The 12,704-nt window shown below is 39.2% G+C and overlaps 1 protein-coding gene across 2 annotated transcripts in view; it reads left to right on the top strand.

Moving 5' to 3' along the window:
• Window positions 1–12,704, top strand: part of CRYBG1 (crystallin beta-gamma domain containing 1) — a 232,880-nt gene that overhangs the window by 212,410 nt on the left and 7,766 nt on the right. For both annotated transcript variants that reach the window (XM_028168717.2, XM_057527737.1), the window contains exons 14-19: window positions 3,682–3,808; window positions 4,008–4,040; window positions 4,952–5,064; window positions 6,647–6,776; window positions 10,458–10,597; window positions 12,359–12,482. In XM_028168717.2, coding sequence (XP_028024518.2) covers window positions 3,682–3,808; window positions 4,008–4,040; window positions 4,952–5,064; window positions 6,647–6,776; window positions 10,458–10,597; window positions 12,359–12,482 — 667 coding nt within the window. The remainder of the gene's footprint in view (window positions 1–3,681; window positions 3,809–4,007; window positions 4,041–4,951; window positions 5,065–6,646; window positions 6,777–10,457; window positions 10,598–12,358; window positions 12,483–12,704) is intronic.

The raw sequence follows: 12,704 nt of genomic DNA, 5'->3' as shown, positions 1-12,704 counted from the left end.
ACACACAACTTCCTTTTAAATTCTGTGGTTGTAGAAGCGCTTCTGTACTTACCAGGGCCAGCTGCTTCCTCGTATTTTATTCAGTCAGTCGTTTGATAAATATTTATTGAGGTCTATTACGTGCAAAGCATTGTATTATATCCTCAAAGAAGTTACAGTATTTATATGAAACCTAATTATTGCTACAAAATACGCGAAGATTAAGTGCTTTGGGGATCCACGGCAGAGAGAGATTAATTTCCAGTTTGGACACAGGGAAGACTTTGGAGGAGGTAGCATTGGAGTTGAGCCCTGCAGGATAGGAAGGTTGAGATGTACCACTATCACATGCGTAATAAATTCCCTGGGTGGTAAACTCATTATTAGCTCTGAAACCGACAACAGGCTTCAGGAAGGATCCTCACAAATCCAGCAAATGAGGATTTAGGAACCGCATTTTGTTTCTTGTTGAAACATCAAAAGAGATGCCTTTACACATCCCTCCTAATCATTTTCTAGTTCTGTGCTGTCCTCTTGTTCAAATAGTGGAAACTGGGCTAATTTTTTTAAAACTCAACAGCAAAATGAAATATTTCTAGAGTCCAGATTTTTTTAAAAAGTGTTGGGTTTGAGTTTTTTTCCTTTTCCCTCCACAGAAGGGCAGGTTTGCCCTGCTGCCCTTAAATTCTGAGCAGTGATCCCAGCAGGCTGAGACCTGTTTGAACTTATACTTGGCAATCTTATAGATAGAGAAGTGTTGATTCACATATACAGAATATGCTTAAACAAGGACAGGAAGGAGTTTTTTTCTTAAGAGTTTCAGGTATAAGTTATAAGTAGACTCTAGATCGTAGATATACCAGAGAATCTCAGAAATGAATTTTGGATTTGGGGCTGCATCTTGGAAGGAAAACAACACTATTGCCAATTCAAGTGACATTTTAATAAATGGTTTTCCTTTTTCAACTTCAGCGGGTTAGATAGGCATACTTGGGTGTTGGGTATTTTCTTACAGGTAACTTATTTTAGTTTTATAGGGAAATACAGTACTCACACTTGTTTAAAAAAAAAAAAAGCACTGGCTAAAGTGTCATCCAAGGTTTGCTCAGTTGTCACCTTCTCTCCTGCGTATTCAGTCTTTCCCTCCTCACTGGCTGTTTTCCCTCCAAACCTTGAAGTCAAACAATCAAGCAAAAAGGACTTTACCCCCTCTGTTTCCCTCTAACTTGCTACAGACCCAGAGCCTTGCCAGGAATACTTTTTTGTCATATGTCTTATCCTCTTTAATTTTTTTTTTTAGGTCTTGGCTTTTGTAAAGTAGATTTACTTGCTCTGCAGAAATTCCTCCCCACATAGCAGTGTTCCGGGCTCCCGCTTTGTTGTCATTTCTCTTCATGACTCGTGATAAGCCAAAGGCTGTGTGAACAGAGGCCACACACAGAGGCACCTGTGAGCTGTACAGCCTCCTGCCCTGTCAACACTGGGATCTTGGTGAATGCCCTTACTTAAAAATGAAAATACGGACTGTCACAAAGGTTAAATGACCTCTTTAAAGTTATCTGAACGTTAATGTCATGACCACACCTAGAACCAGGCCTCCTACCTAATTCCTCACTTCACAGTGTTGAAGAATAGGATTTTAAAGTTGCTTATGAGGTTCTGAAGTGGGAAAGCGGTATTTTCTGAAATAGACTGTGATTGGTGCTTATAGCAGTTTCTCCATTCAGCTGGCCAGAAATGAGTCCACAGATGTTAGCTGTCATAGCAAATTATCACTTGAGATTTTTACAGTGTTCTTCTTGATGGCTGCTCATTTCCAAGTAATAACTGCACTTGAGTTTTTAAGTCAAGCCCTTTAGATAGTAAAATTGTGATCTGTTCTAATTGTGAAGCATGTGGGCTGTTTTAGGTATGGCTTAATGGAAAGGTAAATGAAAAAACTACAAGGGTAGGTGGCAGTTGGGGTCACGAGGTGAAGAGACTTGGTGAGCCTCAGGAGACTCGGTCAAGGGTTCATTCATCCCTGGCCACTGACTGACAGGTCACTTCCCATTCAGAGCAAACACCAACAAATAATACCACGTGATGCTTCTTACCCATCTCTGAACTTTCGAGGGCAAGGATTTTGTCTTTTTTTCATCTTGCATTCCCAGTGCCAGTCTAGTTCCCAGCACATGGTAAATGGCCAGTCAGTTTGTTGAATGAATACATGAATTACTTTTTCTGTGTCTTTAGGTTTTCTTTTCAGTAAAATGTGAAAACCAGTACCTCCCTGTTACCGAGTCAAAGCTCGTACTGCTCGCCGCGCAACAGGCTAGTAAATTGAGAGACGAGGTGTTGGGGCAAGAGGAATAGTGACTTTATTTAGAAAGCCAGCAGACGGAGAAGATGGTGGGCTAGTGGCCCAAAGAACCATCCTCCCCGACTTAGAATTCAGGCTTCTTTTATACTAAAAGGCGAGGGGCTGTGGTAGGTTGTTGCCAACTTCTTGGTGCTGGAATCCTTTGTTCTTGCAGCTGTCCACGTGGGTCTGGTCACAGTGTTCCTAGAAACCTCCACAAGACAGTTGTTATTTTCTGTTCTGCAACTTGATTTATCTCTATGTGAATGGAAAAGTTTTACACTAAAGCTTTAAAGGTCAGAGCCTTGAGAATGGACCATCATGTATATTTCAGGCAACAGGCAGCATTCCTTTACAAAGCTGCAGAGCCAGCATGACTAAGCACAGGCAACAGAGCACAAAGGTTAGAGCTAAAGGACTAGATCTAATACGGAGTCAGGTTTGTTATTCTGTGTTATATCCCTAAAAGATTAAATGTGATAATAGATGTGAATACATTTTGGAAAGTTCTGAGCATATATATGGGCATAAAGGTATTATTCCTTTAAGCTGTGACAGGATCAATATAGGGCAATGAATTAACTGAGGAGGAAACACTGAGTATCTCTTGAATATAACAGAATTGAAAAACTCTTTTCCCTTCTAATACTTTATCTTTGGATAAGAAATAGCACCAATAAGTTGGTTTTGTTGATTTTCCTCTCTGAGTGTGGATCATTTAAAAGATAACAATTATGAAAACATTCCAAAAGAGATTCATTCTTAGTATTCTCAAGAGTTTGTTCAATTTTGCTTATTACATAGTTGTGTCATGTTGGAAATCCTGATTGAAACAAAATTTTCATTATTTAGCTGTTTTATGATTTTTTTTTTAAGCATTTTTTTATGTCAGCTTTTTTTTTCCAGTGTGGTTTGTTGTGTAATAGAGACATAGCTTCCTGTAGTATCTTTCTGGAAAAATACTTTAATGTTGATAACAAAAAGAATTCTTACTTGCTTATTAAAAGAACTTTCACAGCTACTTCTTGAAAGTCCAAATTGTTTCCTTAGAATAGAATTAGAAAGAAATATAGAGAAATAAATAGCCTTACTGGAGTTTTCTCAGGGAATAAGATTTGACAAGCGGGAACACCAAAAGGTTCATGTAAAGATACTCTTTCACTTGCCACTTTGATTTGTCCTACAGACAAATCTATCTGCTCCTAAAAGATTAATGGAGAACCAGAAAAATTATTCAGATTACTTATTAGTAAAACAAATGAAAGTTGCTATACAATGTATATTTATCCAAATGGGTGTGATAGTTTTATTGTAAATGTAAACTATGAACTATAACGAGTCAGTGTTTTTTGTTTCTTTAGATGGGTAGCCTATGAAAATCCTGACTTCACAGGAGAACAGTATATACTGGATAAAGGCTCTTATACCAGCTTTGAGGACTGGGGAGGCAAAAATTGTAAGATCTCTTCTGTTCAACCCATATGTTTGGTAAGGAGTTACATTTTTCTCTGAGAATATTTAACTGAATTTTGGATTCCCTTAATGTGTGCTTCTGGTTCATGTAATAACTATAGAAACTATCCTGAGATTATTTATTTTTAATGGGAATTGTTAATGATCCACACAAGAAATTTTCAAGATGTCTGCCCTACTCATTTCCTTTTCTCTTCCCTTTAAAAATTCTTAGGATTCTTTCACCAGCCCAGGGAGACGAAATCAGGTAACTTAACAAACATTCTATCTTTCATAATTAAAAACCTTCTGTTAAAAAGCTGAATTTATGTGTAAAACATCATACACTTGGGAACATATTGTTAGTTTTACCCATTTTTGTGCCTGAAAGCATAACTGTATTTTAAAATTAGATTTAAGTTTACAGTAAGGCTTAATTTAGAGCACTGACCCATATCTAAATATTTCTTATAAAAAGTTAAATTTTTATATCATTACAGTGGATCAGAGTTTAATACACTAGGATTAGTATTTCAAACAATAGCATATAGTTATTGTGGAAAACAGCAAAATGAATGTTCATATTTGCTGTGTCTGCATTAGGCTTTTTCTAGTGTCTTTTATATGGTGTCTCACTTAAGCCTTTTGAATGCTGACTCTCTGTATCAACTGAAGTGTTAAATTTGTTAAAGACTATTTAATGAAAGTGTTCAGAGAGCCATAATTACAGAGGCACAAACACCACTGTAGCCTCCTTTATTGGCATACAAAAGAGTCTAATAAGTCAGCAGGTAGCTTCCATCCAGAGGGAGGAAAACTGCACTACATGTTTCCAAAATATAGTTTCTTGTAAATGTTAGAACTGTTAACAATTACTTTTGGCCACAATAAAGCTTTAAAATGCCTCACAGCTTGTTACAAGAGGGTGTTCTGTAGAAAGCTGCCTCTATTGTTGGACTACCCTTTGATGTCTCTGAATGAAATTAAACAATCACAAATGGTGCAAAGTATTTCTAATTGATCATTAATGTAGAAGTAAAAAATTAAAGGACTTATAAAATTCATACCAGTTTACGATAACAAAAGTTAACAGGTCATGTTTGGTTATCATTTCAGAGGCTGAATGAGTGCATGTGTTTAGGAAAAGAATTTTATGTATTTCCGTTTACTTTTTCAAAGGTTCACTTGTTTTCGGAACCACAGTTTCAAGGTCGCAGTCAGTGTTTTGAAGAAACAACAAGTCAAATTGATGAGTCATTTTCTGCCAAGTCTTGCAGAGTTTTAGGAGGCAGGTAAGCAAAACAGTGGACTGGCAGAGCCCAACCAGTGGGGGAAAACAGGATCCACATATCAGCAAGTAAATACACTTGTAGGAGCTTGGTACCGTATGAGACCACCGCATAGTACAAGACCATGCGAGTACTGAAGTGGACTTCAGAGCACTGAGTGCTGGGCGTCAGAGGACGTGGACATCAGTGTGGGTGGGAGAAGTTGAAGATCACCACCTCGTTGTGCAATGGGACTCAGACCAGGTTCTCTGCTCTCTAGGCCTCTCCCGTCATCTGTAAGGGACTTTAGATCATCTCTAAGGCACCTCCCAAGATAGATTTTTTTTTTTTTTTTTTACAGGTGGTAGGAGTAGGGTAGGCATTCTGCATGATAGGCAAGTGCATGGCTGGAGTGGAGATGCTGATGAGGGGCACACCGCCCTCTCTAGCTGGGAGGTCTTTGTACTGGGGGGAGGGGAAGTGAGTTAGGACAGGGAGGGTGGGCTCAGGCGATGAGTCTCCTGAGCATATGAATGTAGATGGATGCCAAAGGAAAACACAAGATGGGCAAGGCAAGGAGCTCCAAGTCAGGGAAACGCATCAGGAAACCCTTGGAGCAATCTGTGCAAAAGGTGATGAATTAAGTTGAATAATAATAATAATAATAGTAGTAGTAGCAGTAGTAGTAGTAATGCCTTTAATCATAGAGTTCTTCATGGTCTGAACAGCAGCATCATGCCATTTGGCAATGCAAAGTGGAAAGAGCACCGGCTTTGCATTCAAATGCATAGATTTATATGAAGCTTCACTGTTTATTAGCACATACCTGCACCTCTGTCCTAGTTTCCCTTTGTCCCATATGCTGCTTCATTTATTACTACCAGACATGTACTTTTTTTGTTACTCATTTATTGTCCGTCTCAGCTCACTAGGGTGTAAACTTCAAGATACCAGGGACTTTGTCTTGTTATATCCCCAGCAATGGAAAAATACCTGACACACGATGATTCCTCGATAAGTATGTGTCGGGTTAAACAAAAACAAAAACAAAAAGACCCCCAACTCCTCTAGGGAAGCATGATAAATCACCATTTTATCAATAATGCTGAGCGCTAGAGAGACTAAGTGACTTGTCTAAGTCACTGTGGTATTTTGACTCCTGGCCCAGTGCAGAGGTGTTGGAAATGAGGATAAAGGGGTGAGGGAGAAATCTGGGGAGGAAACAGTAGACCCAGGTGACTGACTAGCTATGAAGACTGAAGGAGTATCCAGAAAAGACTCGAAGGCTCAAGGGCTTGACAGGACCACCTGGGCTGGGAGAATGGTGGCACCATGAGAGGTGCAGGGAATGCTGGTAGGTGGAGAGGTGAAAGCATTAATAATTTCATGGAGAAAAAAAGCTTTATTTCCCAAATGACTTATTATGAATATCAAGTTGCCACAAGATGAAACGCGGTACATATATCCAGACATTTTTTGCAGAGAGAACACTGTTAGCCATAAGCATTGTGTTTATTGTATGGCAGCTACCTCTAAAAATCAGACTTCTTGACTAGGAAGACTCAAATTACATTTTATACGTGTGTGTGTGGTTTTTCCTCTATAGCTGGGTTGCATATGACGGAGAAAATTTCTCGGGTAATCAGTACGTGTTGGAGGAAGGCCACTATCCTTCGCTGTCTGCAATGGGATGCCTGCCTGAAGCAACTTTCAAGTCTGTTCGTTTTATAGATTTCGTAAGTATGTCAGGGTGAATATAGCGTTACAGAGATGTATGGTCACACAGCTGACAGACAGAGCAAGGGAACCAGCAGGTAGGCTTACTCAGGACAAAGTTGGAGGCAGAAAAAAATAGTCGCGTGGACAACTTTCTACCCTGGTCTCTTTCCAGATCTTTAAAATGTAAACTGTTTGCTGTTTTCTAAGACGTCAGGGGCAGTGTTGGGTCAGTCATGGTGCACAGTGCACAATCATGGGCTAGTTCAAGGCCCTTCCGTCTTGTTTTTTTCCATTTCACACCTGAGCCCTATTTCTTTTTCTTTAAGATTTATTTATTTACTATTAATTAATTAATTTATTTATTTATGGCTGCATCGGGTCTTAGTTGCAGGATCTTTGTTAAGGCATGCGGGATCTTTTGTTGTGGCGTGCAGGCTCCAGGGCGCGTGGGCTCTGTAGTTCGCGGCACTTGGGCTCTCTCATTGAGGTGCCCAAGCTCAGTAGTTGCAGGGCGCTGGCTTAGCTGCCCCGCGGCATGTGGGATCTTAGTTCCCCGACCAGGGATTGAACCCGTGTCCCCTGCATTGTAAGGCAGATTCTTTACCACTGGACCACCAGGGAAGTCCCCCTGAGCCCTATTTCTATACCTCTACTTTTAGAGGTACCCATTCTAATGTGTTTGGAGTACAACTTGGATATTCCTATAAAATATATGTTTTTAAAAAATATGTATACAGGCTTTTAATTTATATACAGTATTATGCTATAGTTCTCATCATGTTATAAAAACTCTCCTTACATTAAATTTTTTGAGAGCCATCCATTATGCTGTATGTACATCTAGTTATTGATTCTAATGGTGGGTGCACATGATGTGATATGTATATACAATATATAATCATTAACTAGATGTATATACAGCATAATGGATTACCCTGGGATCTTTTGTGGATATATATTAAAGAGTGGATTGGGACTTCCCTGGTGGTGCAGTGGTTAATAATCTGCCTGCCAGTGCAGGGGACATGGGTTAGAGCCCTGGTCCGGGAAGATCCCACATGCCACGGAGCAACTAAGCCCACGCGCCACAACTACTAAGCCTGCGCTCTAGAGCCCACGAGCCGCAACTGCTGAAGCCCGCGCGCCTAGAGCCCGTGCTCCACAACAAGACACCACGATGAGAAACCCGCGCACCACAATGAAGAGTGGCCCCCCGCTCGCTGCAACTAGAGAAAGCCTGTGGGTAGCAACGAAGACCCAATGCAGCCAAAAACAAACAGAAAAAGAGTGGATTTACTGGATCTCACATGCATGAATGTGCAACCTTCAGTAAGTACCACCGAATTCCACCACTTTACACTGTTGCTGGCAGTGCATGTGGATTCCAGCTTTCAGCATCATGGCCACTACTGAGTATTCTCTGACATTCTAACTTTTGTCAGTTTGAAAGAATGGCGTAGTCGCTGACATTCTAACTTTTGTCAGTTTGAAAGAATGGCGTAGTCTCTGACATTCTAACTTTTGTCAGTTTGAAAGAATGGGGTAGAAGTTGTGTTAGTTTGCATTTCACTGTTGGTGAGATCTCATATACTTACTAGTCATTTGGGTTTTCTGTTCAGTGAATTGCCTATTTATATCCTTTGCCCAGCTCTTTAGTTTCCCGTCATTGTTGTTATTGATTTGCAGAAATTCCTTATAGTTTTAAAATCTATTCCTCTGTTGTTTTAGAGATTTGCAATGAAATGACTTTTGTCCGTTTCTCATGTATGTGCCAATCCAGATTATAGTGCTCCTTTTTGACGAGAAATCTTTAATTTTTTTTTTTTTTTTAAAGATCTTATGTGGCCAATTTACTAGTTTTTATTTTTATTTATTTATTTATTTTTGGCTGTGTTGGGTCTTCGTTTCTGTACGAGGGCTTTCTCCAGTTGCGGCAAGTGGGGGCCACTCTTCGTCGCAGTGCGCGGGCCTCTCACTATCGCGGCCTCTCTTGTTGCGGAGCACAGGCTCCAGATGCGCAGGCTCAGTAATTGTGGCTCACGGGCTCAGTTGCTCCGCGGCATGTGGGATCTTCCCAGACCAGGGCTCGAACCCGTGTCCCCTGCATTGGCAGGCAGATTCTCAACCACTGCGCCACCAGGGAAGCCCCGAAATCTTTAATTTTAATGCAGACAAAGCAATATTCAATAGAACAGTACTGCAAGATAATGTTCAGATGTTAATGTCTGGGTGTATCTGACAGTTTGGGAAGTATTTGTTAGTTTTTGGTAGCTGATATCTCATAAAAAGCTTTAAACATATGTAGTGGGTGATTTTAGCTTTAAAGGTAGAAGGAACATATGTGAGTTGGCTTTTTCTCATCCCCTCCTGCCCGTTCAAATAACAAAAATGTTGACCTTCCTTGAGATGTGAAAATAGTAGCAGTGAAACATAAAATGATGTGGTAAGATTCATTAACTGACAAATAATAAAATATCTAAAAATTTGATATTTAACCTGCTTGGAATTCTAAAAGCAACCTACAAGTATTTAAAAAAAAAAAACAAACCCACTTTAGATTTAAAGCTTTCAAATGCCTTCCTTCAAGCAGAACTTAGCATGTATGCTCACGTCACTTTTGACATTTACAGATGATGTTCTTTTAAGTTTCGATTATGATGAAATGAATACTTTACCCATATTAAGAATGTATATTTTAATTGTGACTTAGTACTTCAAAATCGTCTGGTGGTTGTCGCTAGATTAGAGTGCTTGGAACGTTTTGGCACGCCACCTCAGAGAAAAGTGCAGCGAAAGTGCAGAGTAATGATACTATTACAGTTTCTGTCATTTCCTTCTTATATGGTTTATACAACCTAATTTCTAGACCATATAGACCCCCTCTACACACTGATCTGCTCTGTTCACTGGTCAAGATCTTTCTACACATCAGAGCACATCCACGTAAATGAAGCAGTACAGTGCCACACCGTTGCCACAGAACTTCAAGCAAGTTAGGGAATTTTTCATGTATCATTTAAGATTTTAGGATTATTATCATTAGAGCTTAGTCTAGGGTCATAAGGGTCTGTAGTTTGAAAAACAAGCATAAGCTGCCAACTTTTCATTTTTCTGAAAATCAGTGGACTTGAACTTGGGGCTTCCATCCTGTTTTTTCTCTCCTAACAATTATTCCTACAGGAAAATTTGGGAATACACAGAATCATTGTCTTATTGACAGTTAAAAACAACAACAAAAAGACATCTGAAAATGCATACAAGGGAAAGGTTCCTTTATTAGGCAGATTACCACTAGACTCCCCAAAGATCACCACAGCCCCCGACCCTCGCCATTTATGTCCTTGGCTTTCCAGCCCCTTCTTATCTCAATAGAAAACAGAAAAATTGAAAATAAATTCCATTAGAATTGATATTCCAGGCATATATACCTGTTCCTTTATGCCTGGGATATTTTCCCTGTTTTATAATACTTTACATTTACCTGCCTTTCTATGTAAGGGAAAAACTTTCTGCCCTCCATCCTTCCTCGCTTTAGCTTTGAAGTGTATAACCACCCAGACTTTCTGGAAAACGGAGTTTATGAGCAGGCCAAATCCGGCCAGATCTTGTGCTTTGTCCTTGTAACAAGATGGTTTTCACGTTAAGTTCGAATTACTATCAAGGATGAGTAACAGAACATTATTTTTGTTCCTAAACAGGAATTTTCTGAACCAACAATTATTCTTTTTGAAAGAGAAGACTTCAAAGGAAAAAAGATTGAATTTAGTACAGAAATAGTTAATCTCCGATCCCTAGGATTCAACACGCACATACGCTCTGTTCAGGTGATTGGTGGCATGTAAGTGAGTTACCTACTTGTTTATTCAGTAAAATAGATTTTAAAAATTAAGTTTGATCATATTTCTCTTCTATGTTACCTTAACCAAATTGACGTATAACCCCTTTTTTTTCTGTAAGGGTTAATATTTATGTTCCCTCTTAGTATTTTTCTGTAAGGGTTAATATTTATGTTCCCTCTTAGTATTTTTCTGTAAGGGTTAATATTTATGTTCCCTCATAGTATACTTTTCCTATTGGGAAAAGCCATGTGTGGGACATCATCTCTTCATCCAGATTTTTAGTTTACTTAAGATAAGGACTCTCAAAGTTCCTAGGCGAATGCTTTGCAATAAATTTATTGAGCACTTCCTTAGCAAGTAGGAAAGAGAACTGATTTTGCTTATCCTTTTGAAAGACCAAGTCCTTTGATTTTGGAGTAATGGTTGGGATTTTCCTTCAGCTAGGAGTGACTAGCAGATGTTATAGGCAAAATGATTTAATGTCAACATGGGAAGATTTTTCTCAACTTTGAATAATTTTGAAATTAAGATGTAAAAATGAATAAGGACTATCAATGTAATGTGTTTTTACAAAAGTATTTTTCTTTCACTCACAAAAACAATAGGTATAGTTTGAAGGCATCAAATGTTGGAGAGGACTATAGCTATTTAAAAAACAAATTCGGATTATTTGGGTGATAGAATTTTATGCATGACTTTTTTTTCCAACAGGTTTAAACTAGTATTTTGTTTTCATGATAAAATGACTACGATGATAACATTTTAGAATTCCAGGGTTAAAAACAGAGAACATTCTTCCTTGATGTAATACATCAACCAGAGAGAAAGATTGCTGTGTTGCTTGCATGCTGGTCTGCGCTGGAACCCAGACTTCAGGTGTGGGTACCAGCATCTCTGTGTGGAAGAGACCTGAGTATCTTTAGTAGTTTTCTGGATTGAGGAAGATTACTCTCATTTTAAACAAAACTTTATTATTTATTTTTATCTAACCCTTATATAGCACTTAGCCTGTGTAAGAACTTTACAAGTATTAACCATTTAAATAAAGGTCCATTATTACAACTGAAGATGTTTTATGTAAAGTTCACAGGAAGTACTGGGCTGTCCTGCTAAAAGACTATCTCTAGTTCATTGCCTTATTGAAGAAAAAACTTACCTATTTCTCTTCAAGAGTGGAACTTTTGGGCATAAATACTCATGTACCATGAATTTGCTATTTGTCAAGACACGGGTGCTATAGCTGTTTTTGATAATAAGGTAGTTTCCTTTTTTTAATCCTCCAACATATATTTAAAGTATAAAAAGCTCAGTCTAGGGACTTCCCTGGTGGTGCAGTGGTTAAGAATCCGCCTGCCAATGCAGGGGACACGGGTTCAATCCCTGGTCCAGGAAGATCCCACGTGCCACGGAGCAACTAAGCCCGTGCGCCACAACTACTGAGCCTGCACTCTAGAGCCCATGAGCCACAACTACTGAAGCCCGCGTGCCACAACTACTGAGCCCACATGCTGCAACTACTGAAACCTGCACGCTCTAGGGCCTGCCTGCTGCAACAAGAGAAGCCACCGCAATGAGTAGCCCCCGCTCACCACTAGAGAAAGCCCAAGTACAGCAATGAAGACCCAATGTAGCCAAAAATAAATTTAAAATAAATAAATGAAAAGCTCAGTCTAAAAATCAAAGTGTTCTGAAAATATAATTGGTGCCCACTGTGAAATGGATATTGGTACTTACTGTGGTTATCTCCTTTTGTTTTCCAGATGGGTTACTTATGAATATGGCAATTACAGGGGTCGACAGTTCCTATTGTCACCAGCAGAAGTACCTAATTGGTATGAATTCAGTGGCTGTCACCAAATAGGTTCTCTACGACCTTTTGTTCAGGTATTTTCTTCTTCTACATGCTCTGAATAGACTCTTCTCTGAAATCATTTTTTGTAAATGTAATTAACTTTTTAGTTTCAATTTTAAGTGTGAAATTGGCCTCTCCCCCACCCACCCACCGCCCCCCACCCCCCGAGAATTTCTGAATTTCGGCTGTGTTTCTGGTGCCAAAAGGTTGTGACTGCTTTCAGAAATGTTATTACACCTGACATCAAAACGTGG

Source organism: Balaenoptera acutorostrata, chromosome 14 (assembly GCF_949987535.1).
Source record: "Balaenoptera acutorostrata chromosome 14, mBalAcu1.1, whole genome shotgun sequence".
In the NCBI taxonomy this organism is placed as follows: Eukaryota; Metazoa; Chordata; class Mammalia; order Artiodactyla; family Balaenopteridae; genus Balaenoptera; species Balaenoptera acutorostrata.
This window is presented reverse-complemented; position numbering and strand designations above follow the sequence as displayed.